This window comes from Miscanthus floridulus, chromosome 1 (assembly GCF_019320115.1).
Source record: "Miscanthus floridulus cultivar M001 chromosome 1, ASM1932011v1, whole genome shotgun sequence".
NCBI lineage: Eukaryota > Viridiplantae > Streptophyta > Magnoliopsida > Poales > Poaceae > Miscanthus > Miscanthus floridulus.
Genome location: NC_089580.1, coordinates 202,478,654 through 202,491,235, shown reverse-complemented (window position 1 = coordinate 202,491,235; position 12,582 = coordinate 202,478,654). Strand labels below are relative to the sequence as shown.

At 45.3% G+C, this 12,582-nt stretch overlaps 1 protein-coding gene across 2 annotated transcripts; it reads right to left on the bottom strand.

Moving 5' to 3' along the window:
• Window positions 1-7,431: 7,431 nt before the first annotated feature.
• LOC136509617 (uncharacterized) lies at window positions 7,432-11,729 on the bottom strand. 2 transcript variants are annotated; one of them, XM_066504367.1, is made up of 8 exons: window positions 10,789-11,729; window positions 9,521-9,639; window positions 9,164-9,278; window positions 8,673-9,091; window positions 8,285-8,594; window positions 7,999-8,164; window positions 7,809-7,905; window positions 7,432-7,711 (listed from the first exon to the last, which is right to left on the bottom strand). In XM_066504367.1, exons 1-8 carry the CDS (start codon window positions 11,692-11,694, stop codon window positions 7,594-7,596), a joined length of 2,250 nt encoding a protein of 749 aa, XP_066360464.1. In that variant the 5' UTR covers window positions 11,695-11,729; the 3' UTR covers window positions 7,432-7,593. The 2 variants fall into 2 exon arrangements, with proteins under 2 accessions (XP_066360464.1, XP_066360459.1); XM_066504362.1 differs by having other exon boundaries at window positions 8,673-9,278.
• Window positions 11,730-12,582: the final 853 nt, after the last annotated feature.

The window sequence follows — 12,582 nt, the reverse complement described above, 5'->3', positions numbered from 1 at the left end:
ACGCAAAAAACAAACCAAACTAACAACGCTAAACGCGCCTCATCGCGGCTGAATTCGCGCCAACGGCGAAAATCGACGCTGGAGCGCCTCCCTTGCCTTCCTTCCGTACGGTAAAATCGCGCTGGAACCGCCCAGCCGCAAGCACCACGCCCAGCCCCAAATGAGCAGCAAGCCAGCGCCGCGCCGCATGGTAACAGTGCCATGCAAAAACGGTTGACCATGCAACCCAAAAAATGGGTCGGCCAAGGGATTCGAACCCTACCCACAGGCCTCCAGACGCGGCCGCCTGACCAATCGAGCTACGTATGATTACTGTCTTGTGGATACCCGTAGCCCTATTTAATAAGGGCAAACATGGAAGAATACCTCCTACCTAATGACTCCTTGGTAAGCACAATCATGTCCTAAACGACTTCTAAATCCTATACGGAGGGAGTAGATGATGACTGGGACGGCTCCACGTCGCAGCCCTGTTCGTCACTAGCGCTATACGCAGGCGTCGTCAGTCGGTCGTGGTGCTCCACTCCATTCCGGCGGGCGACGTGGTCAACAGGTACTCCTGTCAGAAGCTGTACAAGGATTAGGCAGCACAGTGTCGGCACGCCCGACATTGTTGGCGACGTGAGCCCCTAGGTATGGTCCGTCGTGGTCACGGGTCATGTCAAGACGTGCCCGCTTCCCTCCTGGTGTTCGAAGTTTGACCCTGGGGTCGTACTCTTAGACCCGTAGTGGTTGGAGGCGGTATGGATTCCAGTCAGGCGAGATGGAACCCGCGCCCGAGGGTTCTGGCAAGACGGAGCCCGCGCCCTCGAGGTCTGGCAAGACGGAGCCCGTGCCCTCGGGGTCGGGCGAGACCTTAAATACGTCTTGGACCATCCGGGCGAATTAACGTTCATGGCCGTTAACTTTCTTCCTCCGGGTATCCCTAATATCGATACCCGACACATGGTTATTCATTTATTTATGATTACTTGCCTTAGACATGTGGATAAAGAAGTTGAGTTCTATGAAATAACTTTATTCATAAGTAAGAGGGAGACAGATCCCGAGATAGAAAACCTCATATAGGCAGAACTATAAATGAGTAATTGAAAATCTTATATAGCCGTGGGTTGCCACCTAGAAAAGTCTACGACAATTAGAGGACTATGGTTAAAGGAAGTTTATATTTTAGGTGCCAATAAGTTTTTAGAAAAAGGAAATCTTGGAGTTTGCCTACACCTTGTTCGTGACATCGTCGAGAACGGTAGCGGTCGTCTCGAGCATGTCGTCGACCATGTCTTAGGTGTCCTTTTCGACGGCATCCTTTTCATCGGTTCCTCCTTCATTCTCGGTGGGCTCCTTCCTCTCGGCGTCCGCTTCTTCTCGGCCAGTGTACATATCTCAATGTGAATCTAACGGCGCAATGCGTAGGAGTATGTCCTTAAAGGCATATTTAACTTTCCCCCATTGGATCACTCACTTGGCCTCTGAAACTGAAACTGAGGAAGCAGATCATTTATGTGATGTACTATTTTCATTTTGTTTGTAATATATATAGTATGGCACATATACATACACATACTCTTCGCCGTACGTCCCTGAAATCCTAGCTAGGGCATGCATATAAGGTGGGCGGGGGACAGCAGCTAGCGTCCCAATATTCTTCCATCTATTTGCATATATATTAGCTAGCATTGGATACAATACAATGCAAATAATATCGCAATAGAATGGAACAACAATCGCAAAAGACACACACACACACACGTCCTACGAGCACTTTACAAAGATTGAGCCGACTGATGTCAAAGCTGACAGAAGTCATCACGTTAAATAATGAAATAACTCAAGAAAAATGCTGACACTCGTACCATATTAAGGACATGAATGACCCAGATGACATGTTCCACCACAAGCTAAACAACCTAACTTTTGGCAGCCTTTTATCTCTCTCTCCCCCTCCCCCTCCTCCTTTAATTTTCCTTTTCCTTTCCATATTCTTCCTTAGTGTCAATGGCAAAAAAGTGACGGGTAGATCCATGCCGCCGACACATAAGCAAGACGAGAGAAACCGCGTGGAGCAGATCCCGAGCTCTCCCCGGACTTAGGAGGACACCGAACCGGATGGTCGTGACCTAGGGCATGCCAGTCAATTTGACCCTGCAACTGACAATGAGACAAGATTGATCAGTAATTTAAGGTGGAACATACCGATGTTTGTCCAGACAGTTCCAAATGTGCGGCTAAGTAGCCGATGATACAAGGCTATCGACTAGAGAGTCGATATCCAGCATGTTCATTATGCATAATAAACAAGACGAGCATATCGGCAATTATCAGTTACTCAATTGCATAGATCTAAACAGCCGATGATCATGAAAACATGCAAAAAGGTGTTAGAAGTAGACGTGGAGTCATTAAATGAGAAACATACTAGCTTTTAACCAAGACAAAAACAAGTAAAAGCATGTAAATAGCCAATATATTCTCAATGTACGGGCTATCGGCTAAAACAGTCGATTCCAGTGAAAGTAAAGTCGTAGCATACGGACATTCATCCGTTGGACGTGGATAAGTCCATACACTTATCAGATCCAATCTGCCATCTCTAACAGTGGTGATACGAGCTGGATCGATGCAACCATGATAGAGATAACATGTTAAACTCTCAAAGCATACGAATCTATACACGCTCAACGGAATCGTGAAAGCATGCTACGATCGTGGAAGCATAGGCGATCGACTAAATAGTCCATGCAGACATAGCATGCAGCCAGATGCTATGTTTGACCATAAGCAAGACTTGCTATTTTACGATCTCCAATCTATAGTGCTAACAGAGGGGGTCGACCGGATCGATGGCAGCCATAATGGTGGTTCTAGACCAGATTTCATTAACTAGAAAGCTTTACCTAGTGCTAAACATGTCCTGACCACATGCTATCTTCGATCAAGATTGGATCAAAACGGCTAAGTCAACCGGAACCATTGTCACAGCAAGATGTAAACAGGAAAAAGCAACATGAGGATGGATTTGAGAGATATAAAGCTGATTCGTTTCAATCTTAATCGGGTAAGGGGTGATTTTGTTACAAATAGTAAGAATACTAGTTATAACAAGATCGATAACTAGCAAATCTATTAAAAACAGCAAGGAAACCCTACCAATCTTAATAGATTTAGCCGATAACTAATCCGTTTTAAAATTTGTATGAGATACGAGCCGGGCCGATGCAACCGCACAAATTTTGATATGAATCAAGGGTAACTTGTATCAGATAATTGTAAGAGATACGAGCTAGACCGATGCAACCTTACAATTAACTGATGATAACTAACTTACACCATGCTTGTAAGAGATCAGACTTAACCGAGGGCAGCCTTATATACCAAAATATAAATCGTGACGGATACTCACAGATAAACCGGAGGTTGGACTTAACTGATGGCAGCCCTGTTTATCGAAGAACTCGTCAAAATCTACTCTACTCCACTCCTATTCCTATAGGTGGCGTAAGCCTAACTGACATGTCTTTTCTTGTTCGGTTCAACCGGCAAGACCTTGTCAGGCACATTACTTTGTTGAATATACGTATACCAATATGTGACACCTAGTCGGTCGTGTACATGCACGTGTCCTTGCTTCTTTATTAATTGTTGAATTGCACCTGGGCGCCATGTTCTATCCTAAACAAAATAATATTCATTTTTCCTTCATGTACGGACTCCAGTTTGCATCTCCTCTTGCTTTCCATATTTACGTGAGAAGCACTCGATCCTCATGCCTTTCTATCCAAATATATTAAACAATATCTCCTGAGAAGAGGCCAATTTGGTGCTTAGCTCGTGTCGCAATTGGACTTTAACAGCACGTATACCATTTGGGCGCAGATCCTTTTCTCTTTGTTTCCGAAGTTGCCGTTCCAATGGAATACGTAGTTTAGGCCAAGATCTCATAGACGTGCTTTCCGTAACTAAGTCTTCTTCCGTAAGCTGTCTTTCCATCTTTGTCTCTCTAGTAAGCACGGCATGTACTTTGGAAAGTCCAAATCAACTTGCTTAGGGGACGTCGTGCCTTGCATGCATGCAAGTATACATTAATTATTGAACCATGCCTTGTGCATACGTGACGACATCCAACCAAAATAATAATTTATTTCCTTCGTGAGCATTGGCAATCGCATCTAATTTCCGAATTGATCCTCTGTGTGTGCCAAAGCTGCGTTATGTAACGGATCAACCAGCCGATCTCTTTTTCTCAGCGTAAGCTTACCAAGTTTTAGTGTCAACACTTAGTTACCGCCTAGCGCTACTCACCGCTTCGCCTATGTTTCCTATGGTCTGCCTTCTCGCCTAGCATCTCTGGCGTCGCGCAGCCTGGACAAGCATCGAGCCATCAGCTAGCCGTGCGGCCCCTCTCCCTTGCGGATGAGGATGAGGATGACGGAGGAGGTGGCGGTGCCAAAGAGGAGGGAGGAGGAGGAGGATGTAGTGTCGAAGTAAATGAGGGAGGAGGCAAAGATGATGCCCTAAAGAAGGAGGGAGGAGGACGATGCAATGACGAAGTAAAGGAGGGAGCAAAAAGACCATTGAAAGTAGCTCGGTGGTCAAATATGAACGATTTTAACAGTACAATGGCTAAGGTTTCTAGATTTTGAGTTCAATGGTCAAAAGCATACACAAGCAATAGTTCGGTGGCCCAAAGTGGACTTCTCCCTTTTTCAAATTACGCTTTGACAAAGTTGAGGCAAAGATTCATCAATGTTGAAAAGTAAATTTCGAGGCTTCGTAGTTGAAGGCTGAACTCATGAGCCATGCCCATAACTAACTTTTTTTGTCTACATAATATACACGCAACTGTTCTAGTTAATTATCAACATGCACCTTATATACACACCATGCATGATCGAGTCCATGACTGTCTAAAAAAAAGTAAGCATATTTGCGATACTACAAGGGCGGTGAAATAGTTGAATGAGAAGAGGACCAAATGAAGGGGGGATTTTTTTTTGGTGTGTGTGTGAAAAAAAAAATGCATGCATGGATGATGGATGATAGCGATATGTGCAGGGGTGGATCTAAGAACTATACTAATAAACAACAGACAACAGTCAACCAGAGTCCAGAGGTGACCCATCATCGCGTACCAGTTGTATTGGATTGGAGGAGCTAGGATCGATCTCGGATCAATCGGTGAGTGAGATGAGCATGCATGGCCCATGGCTAGTTGTTGCTCCCTAGGAATCCAGCCTGGAGGTAGGCAACAAGCAGGCGATGCCTCTGGAGATCACTCGATCGCCGGATTTATTTGGCGGCTTCTCTACGACGCGGAACGAAGATAGCAACTTAGCATACGCACCGGCGATCGATCGCCATGCGTTGTGCTAGCTTGTATTGTGCCGCCATGAAGGACAAGTGGACAACAGATCCACAGGGATCAGGGATGCATGCATGGCGGATCTATCGTACGTCGGCAGCACCAGCACTTGCGTGCATGATTCAGATCGAGTGGAAACCATGCATGTGCAGATCGATATGCGTACGTGCACTCTCTTTCGAGTTTCAATAGATATGGACGATGGATGCATGCACATTCGCAGTGCAGACAGTTGGCTGGTTAATTAAGCACACAAGCATGCATGGCGATGAACCATCATTCCACGCCCTGCTGCAGGGACGTCAGGCAGCCTTGATTAGCTTTTACTTGGACTATATATATACTCCCTCAGTTCCAAATTATAAATCGTTTTAATTTTTTTGGTATATCTATTTTACTACGTATCTAGATACAATAATATATCTAGACACACAGCAAAATGGATGAACCAAAACAAAATCAAAACGATTTATAATTTAGAACAGAGGAAGTATCAAAGTGGCCATATGCATGCCCATACATGATACGCATCACTAACTTGGACCTTTGCACGCATGCATAGATTATATACAATATATTGTATTAGGCTGTGTTTAGTTCCAGAAAGTTAGAATTTGGGGCTACTGTAGCACGTTCGTTTTTATTTGGCACATAGTGTTCAAACATGGATTAATTAGGCTCAAAACGTTCGTCTCGTAATTTCCCACCAAACTGTGCAATTAGTTTTTTTTCGACTACATTTAATACTCCATGCATGGGCCGTAAACATTCGATATGACAGGTACTGTAGTATTTTTTGGAATATTAGGGTGGAACTAAACAAGGGCTTAGTATATATGTATATTGTTGTATATATAGCAGGGGCACGAGTGCAGGACTACAGTCGGCGAGGATGTTTTTCACAAAGAAACAAACAAGTCGTCAAGTACTACACTACTACTAGTATACAACACAACTGCCAGGCAGGCAGGCAGCTTGTAATACATCGGATCATGTGCACAGAGATGGACAAATCAGAGGCCACCGTTGTCAATCTTCTACGCCGTTGCATGTGTGCAGGTTACTCCCACGGTCCAAAAAAAAACACAATTCTAGGTTTACGGCTAGTCAAACTTTTTCAGATTTAAGCTATTTTATAGAAAAATATTAATATTCATATCTTCAAATAAATATATTTACGGTAAATATATATTTCATAATTAATTTAATGATACTTATTTGATATAAAAAATGTTAGTATGTTTTCGTATAGAGGTAATTATTACATCTCTCATCTCGGTGTTGTTATTCCTCCAAGAAACTCGAAAAACACATTCCCTGGCCGCCAACTCCCTGTCCTCCTTTGCTCTCCCTGCCAACGAAGAACTCTCTTCGTATTTCCTCTGCCTCTACTTATACCATTCCCTCTCCCTCTCGATCTGACAACGACAATCCCTATCCATGTCGGGCATTCCACCATGCAGATTCCCGCCAACATGGATGACGATGTCCGTGCCAAGACCCGATACGGTCTTGCTCCAGCGACAACATTCTCATCCAGGATCATGGCGCAATGGGCCGCCCGGTTACTGATAGTCTCATCTTGATCGGTTTATAGGTTGTTTTTCGAGTCAGTTAAAATAGATGGAGTCGATTTCCATATATATCTTGCCTATGCCATGTCTGCCAAGTAGATGAGTCCCCCGTTGAATGTCCTAGGCCAGTCGGCTTGGCATACCACCACCTGGGGAGGCAGTTATAGTCTTGGTGACTGGTGAGGGTACTCGGGGCCATCTGGGACGAGTACCCTGCCACAAAACTTATGGTATTTGCCTATTTAGACATAGGTCATGGGCCTGGTTGTCACGGAGAAAAATATTGATCGAGAGTAATATCATTGATCAGATAAAGGTAGCTAGTTGTCTAGTTGTTATATGGATTATGCATATATGTCAACTCAACTTTTTAGTTTGCATGATGCTATGACATTTCTGCATCCTAAGGTGCAAAGTACAACGAAGGCTAGTGTCAGTGATCACATGGATCACTTATTTCAATACATGGTTACTAGATTAAAAGTCTCTACAAATGCATTAGCATGGAGGATACATGAACAAAATACATGTTCGGATGTTCCCTAAGATACAACTATTGTTGCTGCAGTCAAACTCAGAACTCATGAGACAACCTCTTCATTCAGTCAAATTAACACCCCCACCTCATCCTCTTCTACATTTCTATCTAGGCTCCTCCTGTCACATTATGCAGTACGGCCGGATCACCTCGATTATAGGTGCACGACAAAGCGGGCATTTTCCAACCCCATGGAGCAATTCACTTGCGCATTTTGAGCAGGTGCACATATGTCCACATCTAAGGGTAAGTAGCAGACAATGTAGAGGTTATTGTTCAGACAATATTTCTGAAATAAATAGTACAACTAAAAATGTGTGAGAAATAGCTGACTAACCTATAAAGAAGGGAGTCAATCTGGTTGTCACAGCAGATGCAACACGTTCCTTTCCTTGCTAGCTTCCATTGTGATCCATCCTCTAACGTTTCTTCATCTGCTTCAAGTTCTAGAAATCATTCTTCAAACACAGTGAATTAATCATGCACCATGCCATGACACTGGAATGAGAGGAAAAAAACTAGTGCACCTTGCATGGTTAGAGATCGGTTAAGAGCAGCAGACACTTCTTGCTTGATGGAGCGTTGCAGCTCTATCTGCATCTCCATGCATGCTTCTAACATTTGTTGCATGTTGGTCATTCCTCTCTGCACTCCAGTCAACTCATCTCGCAAAATGTGGATAGTGTCCCAGTCCTGCAAAGCATTTTTAACAAGATAAATGCTTGGATATTCTAAATTATATGCACTAAAGGACTCTAGTGATCTCTAATGAACAAACTTTTTCCTTCCCAGTTGGTGGGAGAGACGACTCACAAATTCAGAACGATGCATGCTTTGTTGAAACCAATTGTGATGGGGCAATTCAATATGCCACTGGCGTTGCTGTGGGAAAAGTATTTGATCTGGCAACATTGTTGATGACTGATGTGCAGTGTCTCTCTCGGCTCGATTCTGTTCATCTATCCTAATTTCAATAGGATCTTCGTTGAGTAAACCAGTGGTTGGTCTCTGCTCCTCGAAATTCCAATTATGAGGATCATGGTCTTGCCTTTGGACATAAGACCGAATGAGCTGGTCCAGACTTTCTCGAAAGCCACTGCTAAGAAGATTTGACACGCTTCGCCTGCAAAATGAAGGAGCTATATGGGCATTTGGCATAAAAGACAACATTTACCTTCCATGGACCATTGCAAGAAAATACCTGCTTAAGAGCTCTCTGAGTTCAATTCCATAAACATCTTCATCCGATGGACGAAGCCTATTAACGATTCTACTTGACGGGAAATTTCGTCCCAACTGCCAGTTTGGTCCAGGTTCTTGAGAATCAATAATGAGCCATTCTTCATCTCTATGTACAAAGGTGTTGTCATGTCCATCCTGGGTGCCAGATATATCCCTTGACCATGGCGAATCACTTTGTTGTCCTCCATAAGTTTCAGCTTCCCGTTGCACGCCATTGTTAGATGGAGCAGGAAAGGCATAACTAGAATGATCATTGTCCTGTTCCGAGGACCCTGAGTCTGAAAAATCTTCATATCGATCTATTTGTTCTTGAGCAAAGTCGGTTTGATGAGCATCATTACTGTTAGCTACATTGTTTTCAATATGTGAATCTTCATTCTGCATTGATTGTTGTGTTAGGATTTCATAGCCACGAGTTGCATTCTCTATATGATTGTTATCATCACTTACAACTTGAGGTGTTACACTGTCATACTCATTATCGATATAATTTGTTTGAGCAGACAATGCCACCAAAGTTGATTGATCGTTGGTGATGCTTTCTGTTCCAAAGCGAACTTCTTCCCTAGGCAAGAACAATATATTGTGAACAATCAAATGTCAATAATATCCTATTCTTGTCAACTGTTACCAAAAATGAAAAATGATACATTGACATGGCAGCAAAAGTTGTGTTCCTTTTGCAGCTTGATCAAGATATCTTTTCCCCCTAATTTTCTATTGGGTGAAGCAAGATCCAACATGCAAAATCCAAGATCAGCAACAGTAGAGGAGACCATACGTACTACTAGGCAAAGAAAGTCATACCTTAGTCTAGATACAAGATGACTCTGTCTAACATGTCCTAATTCTCTGGTTGTCATAGAAATCGACCTCTCATCATTCATGGGCCTTCCGCTACAAAAGAATCTACCTCGGAGAAAAGACTGGAAAATAATAACGATCAATTCAATGAAATGCTCTAGAGGACAATATCTCAGACATGACTATTTCATTGAAGTACACTAAAACAATGCTTTTCTACTTTAGGTGCTTAGCAAGTTTCTCTCTACAATAATGCAGTACTTTTCTTGACACACAATACTTGGGTGCACATCATGCAACATAAACAGAAGACATGCTACACACCGCTTCTGCATACCCTCTGCCGACTATCATATCACAGGGACAAAGCACAACCGCACAAGGTACCGTGTCACCATACTATTTGCAGCACAGCAACTAGCCAGCTAACCCTTCAAAGAAAAAAAAACTATTTTTTTTACCAAAGTACAGCATCACTTTGCAAGGTGTATCAAATCATATGAATGGCTTTACAAAAAAAAAAAATCCTATGAATGGCCAAAAAGAAGAAAACAATTCCTCATAAGAGAGGAAGAAAGGAATAATTTTCAGCACCTGTGCTGCTACGCGGTAGCTTGCGTGTAAGCACGTTGTTGCCCTACGTACTGCGCACGTGCGCAGCGCAGTGGCATCGGGCCACCGGCCAGCAGCCGCACGGGAGCGCTCAGCGGCTCAGGGCTAAATCCATTGATGCGTGCACCTGCTGCCTGGCACAGCCGCTTGCCCAGTCGTGCACTGTCCCGAATCGAGCTCCTAAGGCCCGAAGCGGCAAGGGCGAGGGGCAAGGTCACGAGGGAAGGCTCCGGCCTCCGATCCGGCGTGCGTCGGCAGATGCGGAAGACGGCGGAGACGCGCCGGCAGATGCGAGATAGAAGTACAAATGAGCTATGAAGCGAGGCCTGCGATGTGACTGTCCCTTGGTGGAGGCCTGGTTTTCGTTCCCAAGCTAGCTATTCAGGGGTTTACCGCGCCATGACTAGGGCCACGGCCCTAGTGGCCTTAGGCCTGGGTCCGCCCATGGCACCTATCCATGCTCCAACCGACAAACGAACATGCACCATGATCATGCTTATGCAGTTATGCTTCTCCAAAAAGCAACCCCTTTGATTTGCCAATTGTATCGATATGATCATTCTTGTTAGAAGTAATAAGAACAAAATGTTTGGTTCCGGAGATGGACGGAGAAGAAAATGAAAGCGATCGACCAAGTGAAAGGCTAGTTTGGCTTTGACCTGAATGCGGCCGCGGTGAGCGAAGGCGGAGACGGCGCGGTGCTCGGAGAGGCCCTGCAGCTCTCGCTGGCGTTCCACGGCCATGCGCGTGACGACGACGTCGGCGCGCGCCTGCGGCCGGCCGCGCATCAACCTGGGCGCCTCCTCCTCCCCGTCGTAGCCCTGGCAGGCCATGCGGACGCGCTCGCGGACGGAGCGCACCCGCTCGCGCTCGCTCTCGCCCAGCCACTCCTCGGCACCGGGGGCCCGTCCCCGCGCCGCGCCCTCGCGCGGCGACGTGGACGCCGACGCCGCCCACTCCCTGGCGATCCGCCTGACGAGCGCGCGTTCGGGGGACCGCGCGCGCCTCCTGCCGCTGGGTCCGCCGTCCCCGCCGTGGAGGAAGGAGGCGTCGAGCATGGAGACGGCGTGGAGGCGCGCGAGCGCGAGGAGCTCGGACTCGCGGTCGCGGCGGTCGAGGTCCAGCGTGGTGAGCACCATCTGCTCGCACGCCTGCTGGCGGCGCCGCGCGGCCCACTGCTGCGCGATGATCCTGGACGCCGCAGCGGCCGATGAGGTCTCGCCGCCGGCGCAAGATCGGGTCTTGACGCGGACATTGTCGTCCATGGTGGCAGGAAGCCGGGAAGGTGCTCGATCAGCGCGGGTTTTAGACAGTGTCGCTGTCAGGGCGGTAGTGGGGAGAGGGAAGAGTATAAGTAGAGGCGCAGGCGAAGGAGGAAGAGAGAGTGGGTGGATGGGGATAGCAAGGATTCCTCGCTGGCGGTGGCGGGAGAGCAGAGGAGGAGGAGACGGTGCTTGGGAGCGAGTGCGCTCGAGAGGAGAAGAGAAGAGAAGAGCTGAGCAAATCCCGAGGTGGTGGAGCGACGAGGCTCGTGCACTGTCTAGCGGTCGGCACTGTGCATGCATGCTGGCTCTCAGCTCGCTTTCTTCCTCTTCCGCGCGCGCCGTAGAGAAGGCGCCAAATCCGCGAGTGGTCTCAAGAGCCACCGCCTGCTTGTTGCCTGCCTCCAATTCCCAATGGCTTGATCCCTAGGGAGCAACACCTAGGAGATGGGCCATGCATGCATGCTGATCTCTCTTGATCACTGATTGATCCAATCCAATACAATTGGTATGCTGGGTCACCTCTGCTTGACTGTTTATTTTTATTAATATTATTAGAAAAAAAGGCTCGATCAGGCACCACTGTCATACTGTATATATATCTGATCCTTGCATGCATTCTTTTAGCTCTTGTGTCCTCTAACTACACATTCAACTATATATATATATATATATATATATATATATATATATAGGGAGAGGCTATTCAGTAGCCAGCTACAGAATAAGTTATTCTGTAGCCACCTCCATTTACCATAATTTTATATACTAATTTACGATAATGTCAATATATATTTACTATAGTTGGGTTACTATAACACATAGGGATATTTACCATAACGTTATAGTAAACCACTTAGTAAGGAGTTACTATAATCTTATAAATTAACATAGTAATTATAGTAACTCAAGGTGGCTACAGAATAAGTTATTTTGTAGCCAGCTAGGGAGAGGCTATTCAGTAGCCAGCTACAGAATAAGTTATTCTGTAGCCACCTCCATTTACCATAATTTTATATACTAATTTACGATAATGTCAATATATATTTACTATAGTTGGGTTACTATAACACATAGGGATATTTACCATAACGTTATAGTAAACCACTTAGTAAGGAGTTACTATAATCTTATAAATTAACATAGTAATTATAGTAACTCAAGGTGGCTACAGAATAAGTTATTTTGTAG

Excerpts from the sequence above, each read along its gene's own strand:
- LOC136509617 (XM_066504362.1), bottom strand. The coding sequence starts at position 11,694 with ATGCATGCACAGTGCCGACCGCTAGACAGTGCACGAGCCTCGTCGCTC. Across the intron at positions 8,595-8,672 it reads CTCAGAGAGCTCTTAAGCAG|GCGAAGCGTGTCAAATCTTC; the intron begins GTATTTTCTTGC and ends TTCATTTTGCAG. Across the intron at positions 7,712-7,808 it reads ATTGACTCCCTTCTTTATAG|ATGTGGACATATGTGCACCT; the intron begins GTTAGTCAGCTA and ends ACTTACCCTTAG.